General features: G+C 39.6%; 1 protein-coding gene across 1 annotated transcript; it reads left to right on the forward strand.

Moving 5' to 3' along the window:
- Positions 1-2,337: 2,337 nt before the first annotated feature.
- Positions 2,338-4,046, forward strand: LOC133743324 (7-deoxyloganetin glucosyltransferase-like). The gene is made up of 2 exons (XM_062171210.1): positions 2,338-2,940; positions 3,043-4,046. Exons 1-2 carry the CDS (start codon positions 2,418-2,420, stop codon positions 3,990-3,992), a joined length of 1,473 nt encoding a protein of 490 aa, XP_062027194.1. The 5' UTR covers positions 2,338-2,417; the 3' UTR covers positions 3,993-4,046.
- Positions 4,047-5,294: the final 1,248 nt, after the last annotated feature.

Below are 5,294 nucleotides of genomic sequence, written 5' to 3' on the forward strand. Positions count from 1 at the left end.
ACAACGTAGAGAAAATTGGCCTAAATTGAAAGATGCGATTCAGGTTGAATTGGATTCACTAACGAAAAGGAAGGATTTCGGGCTTGAGATGCCAACACCTCCTAACATAAAATCTGTTGACATTAATAGGTCTTCGTTAGATAGCGTGATGAGAAAAAGAGATGATAATCTCGCCTTATGGTGCAAGGCTTCTCACAAAACTCCCTGCAATCTACTACGAGAAGACATATTCTCTCATAATGGATGTCATTGCACTCCACTACCTTGTCAGTTTGGTAGTTTCCAAATAACTGAACATGCAGCTTACGAATGTGGTCACTACGTATCTTTATAGGGATCTAGATACGGAATATAATGAAGGTTCTTGTGAACTTCATTTACCCAAGTCCAGTGGCTCTAGACCACGGAACGCGTTTGCAACGAGGTTGAAACGTTTACTAAAGTGACTACTTGATTGGGAAGGGATATGATGAACTATGCCCACGCGTTTCCATGACAAGTTCCGGATTTACAATTATCACGGTTTATGTTGATAAACATAATTGGAACCCTTGTGAGTTAAGGAAAACCGCTGAACACCTGAAATCCGAATTTGAGAGGAATGACCTTGGGAGAACACGGTTTTCTAGATTTAGAACTTGTATACCGTGTCAATAGGCATTTTGATAAAGTCAAAGATGCACTCCCATGGTCGTCCGTAGTCTTGGCCCTAAAAGGGATCTGTTTCGTCCTAGGGATGATGATGAAGGCATGTTAATAGCAGAAGTGCTTACTTATGTACAATAGGCGGATTATTGTACTTAGCACAATACAAGACCGGACACCTCAATTATTATGAACTTGTTAGCTGGATATAGCCCCGCGCCAACGCAACGCCATTGGACTGGTATAAAGACAATCTTTCGTTACTTAAAAGGTACGATTGATATGGGTTTGTTTTATCCCTACAGAGAGAAAAGAAATGACGGGAATTTGGGATCGGACCCCATAAGGCAAAACTCTAATTTCCGTAATGTAGCCGTCGACGCCACTACCCATGGTGGCCGGCGTCCTACTCCTCCTCCCCTCCATCAAAATGACACCAATGTCTTGATGGGTTTTGCTGATGCAAGGTATCTCTCTGACCCTCACAAAGGTCGCTCCCAAACGGGTTATGTCTTTACCATGGGAAGCACTGCGATATCTTGGAGGTCTACAAAACAGACCCTTGTTGCTACTTCCTCAAATCATGCAGAGATTATTGCTCTACATGAAGCCGTGCGAGAATGCATATGGCTAAGGTCTGTAATTAGACATATTCGAGGAACTAGTGGTTTGAAGTATACCACAGATGAACCTACTTGCATTTATGAAGATAATGCAGCTTGTATTGAGCAAATGAAATTAGGTTTCATCAAGGGCAACAACACCAAACATATATCGCCTAAGTTCTTTTACAATCAGCAACAACATTGATCACTTCTAAAGATTGAAGTGAATCAAATCCGATTTGAGGATAATGTAGCGGACTTATTTACTAAGTCGTTACCTAAATCCACCTTCGAGAAACATGTGAAGAGCCTCGGATTGAGAAAGTTATCCGAGCTCCCATGATTGTAGCAATCAGGGGGAGATATTGACATCAGGGGGAGGCATGATGTCTACATGTTCGATCTCGAAGAGTGAAGGATGTGTTGTGCTCTTTTTGTCATTCGACCAGGGTTATTTTTGTCCCACATGGTTTTTGTTACCTGGCAAGGTTTTTAACGAGGCAACGATCAAAGCGTCATCACCAAGTTTGAGCGGCACAAGGGGGAGTGTTGAAGGAAGTTGACATTGAGTGTGCCTCTTCAAAATAGGGTTTAGTCCTAGAGTTGTAATAGGAGAAGGTTCTAGATTTCCTAGTTATGTTCGGATTCTATTACCTTTTGTGTACTCTGTAAATCCCTATATAGGGCTCCTATTATCAATAATACGACTACAATTCTCTCTGCAATTTCGATTCACTTAAACAGTCTACAGCTTCAGCAGGCCAACGAACGAATGATTTGAAGTTTATTCCAAACATTTTTTATTGTAACAAAATTGGTTAATTAATGTGTTAGTAAAATCATGCGGTTTCTTCGTATAGCTGCTAAAATCATGCGGTTTCTACGTATAGCTGCTTTTCAGAGAGGTAAAAGACAAAGGCTATGGTTTAAGGCCTGCCTTAATTTAAACGGCAGGCTAAAAGGTTCGATGTTCGATGTGTACCTGCATGAAAGAACAAACTATGCCGTCCATTCTTGTTCTTTGTGACCAGACTCTTTGTAGGACTCATTGTCAGTCACTACATAGCTATTGATAGCCCTATAACTAAACACAGAATTGTTAGTTTCTTTTATATGTGGTAAGGCATTTGTAGGTGTGCAAAAACATACGCTTACGGTAAATCTGAGATGAGTTCCATGAAAGTAAGCAAAAAGCCTCATGTTGTATGTATTCCACTCCCCATGCAAAGCCATATAAAGGCAATGCTTAAACTAGCAAAACTCCTCCACCATAGAGGTTTTCACATAACCTTTGTCAACACAGAGTTCAACCACAAGCGATTTCTTAAATCTCATGAACCAAACTCCCTTGATGGCTTGCCTGATTTTCGCTTTGAAACTATTCCAGATGGCCTTCCAAGTTCAGATGAAGAGGACACCCAAGACCTCATCTTGCTTTGTGATTCCATCGGCCGAAAGAATTGCTTGGCTCCATTTTGTGATCTCCTCAACAAACTCAATGACTCGGCAACTTATTCCAACAACCCTCCAGTAACTAGTATTGTTTCGGATGGTTTCATGACATTCACCATCACAGCTGCTGAAGAACTTGGAATCCCTATTGCACTGTTCTTAACTATTGCTGCATGCGGTTTCTTGGGGTCCAAACAATATTCCGTTTTGAAGGAGAAAGGACTTGCCCCACTGAAAGGTATAAAAATTATTAGAGCATTTCCTTAGTTTCATGACTTGCTGCTTGTTTCTAAACATGAAAAGTGAATTCATTCAATTAACTACTTGGATACTGTCGTAGATGAGAGCTGTTTCACAAATGGCTTCTTGGACAAGGTTGTAGATTGGATTCCAGGAATGAAAGGTATCCGTTTAAGGGATCTCCCAGGCTGCTTTCGAACCACAAATCCCGATGACATCTTCTTTAACTTTTCCATAGAAGCAATGGATAGAGTGCACAAAGCTTCAGCAGTTGTTGTCCACACTTTTGATGCATTGGAGCCAGATGTTTTGGATGCTCTCTCCTCTACGCCTCCACCAGTTTATGCCATTGGGCCTCTCCAATTACTACTCAATCAAGTACCAGAAGACCCTCTCAAATCTGGAGGATACAGTCTTTGGAAAGAAGAAACTGAGTGCCTCCAGTGGCTAAATTCTAAGGTACCAAATTCAGTTATTTATGTTAATTTTGGCAGTTTAGCAGTCATTACACCCGAACATCTTCTCGAGTTTGGTTGGGGACTCGCAAATAGCAAGCTACCCTTCTTCTGGGTAATAAGACCTGATCTAGTAAATGGCGAGTCAGCAATTTTGCCACCTGAGTTTGTAGCTGAGACAAGGGGAAGAAGTCTGATTGCAAGTTGGTGTCCACAAGAGCAAGTTCTTAACCACCCATCAGTTGGAGGTTTTCTAACACATAGCGGATGGAATTCAACCATTGAGAGTCTGTCTGCAGGAGTGCCTATGCTCTGTTGGCCAATCTTCGCCGAGCAGCTGACGAACTGTTACTATACTTGCAACGATTGGGGCAGTGGCATGGAGATTGACAACAATGTCAAGAGAGACAATATAGAGAAGCTTGTGAGGGAGTTAATGGAGGGAGAGAAGGGTAAGAAAATAAAAGAGAAGGCCATGGAGTGGAAGAAACTTGCGGACGAAGCCACTGCTCCACATGGTTCTTCATCCACAAACTTAGATAATTTAGTGAATCAAGTGCTACTAAGAAAAACGCTAGATATTTTTCATCAATAAGAAAATAGATGTACTGACCAGTACTCATGCTATACTTTACGATCTTGAACTTCATATCATCTGGTCTTGCATTGATCTCAATGTTAAGGTCTTAGCTTTTAGTGCTTGAAAATGTCGTAATCGAAAGATGCTTATATACCTTCCCCCACCCTTACTTTTATCAGTGGTTCCATCTGCTGGAATTTTAGGTATAGGTAGAAGAAGAAGAAAGGAAGAAGAAGGAAAACCGAAAGGAAAAGAAACGCGAAATATCATGAAGGACTACATTGTCACTGACTTGATTACCCATTACAGAATTACATGAACTTATATTTCTCAGCTTTTAATAACTACCAAAATTACCAAAGTACCTACCCTAACATACTCCTAACACCATCCCATCACTCACTTTTTTTTTTTAGTAGAAATGATAACTTTATTTATCAATCGTAACATTACAAACAGATTTATTGCCATATGGTGACCCGTAAAAATAAGTCTCTCACACATAACATCATAGTTACATACGCATGTTCGTTCATAAACAAAAAAATATATACAAAGTACAGAGTAAAAAAAAAAAAAATTAACCCCATACTCCAATTTAACTATACGTGTAGTCAAATCATGACTACGTCAAAACTATTGAATGAGTTTCCCCATTCAGTATAAGTCGAACTTGCAGCCAGGTAGCACACAACACCCTAATTGTTGAATTTCTGCCTGTAGAAAGTGCATACTTCCCAATAGAAATGGTCTATACAGTAAAATAACGACTTTCCAACTATGTTGCCATCCAGTCACTCACTTGTTATAAATTCTGCATTTCTTAAGGGTGAGGCTCTCCACCCTATCAAATACTTTTTTCACCCTACATGCATAAATTATAAATGCATGTGATGTTTTGATACTCCATATTCCCGACTTAGTCATTAATGTCATTATAAGGTTCTAATTATAATTCGTAACATTAAATACAAATATGATTTTTTTTTTCAATGTGAAAACGAGAAATAAAAAGTTATAAATTATAAACTAATTATAGTTCTTGCCCTAATTCTATGAAAACTAAACGAGAAATTGTATACACACACCCCTATATACTTAATACACACGTCTTAAATTTTTTTGTCCTGTTTTTTTCCCCAAACTTCCTCTTATGCCCTCTTTATTTTACTTTATACACACTCCTTAAATCCATCATCTTCTTCCTTCTGCAAAATCGAACCCAAGCATGCTGCTCCTCAATTTTGCACCCTATTTCTCACGGTCTCACTTCTATGACCCATACCACCATCCTCCAAGTGAAACCAAATTGAAGGA

This window comes from Rosa rugosa, chromosome 1 (genome assembly GCF_958449725.1).
Source record: "Rosa rugosa chromosome 1, drRosRugo1.1, whole genome shotgun sequence".
Lineage (NCBI taxonomy): Eukaryota > Viridiplantae > Streptophyta > Magnoliopsida > Rosales > Rosaceae > Rosa > Rosa rugosa.

Coding starts and splice junctions, on each gene's coding strand:
- LOC133743324 (XM_062171210.1), top strand. CDS start 2,418: ATGAGTTCCATGAAAGTAAGCAAAAAGCCTCATGTTGTATGTATTCCA. Junction 2,941..3,042: donor AGGACTTGCCCCACTGAAAG/GTATAAAAATTA, acceptor ATACTGTCGTAG/ATGAGAGCTGTTTCACAAAT.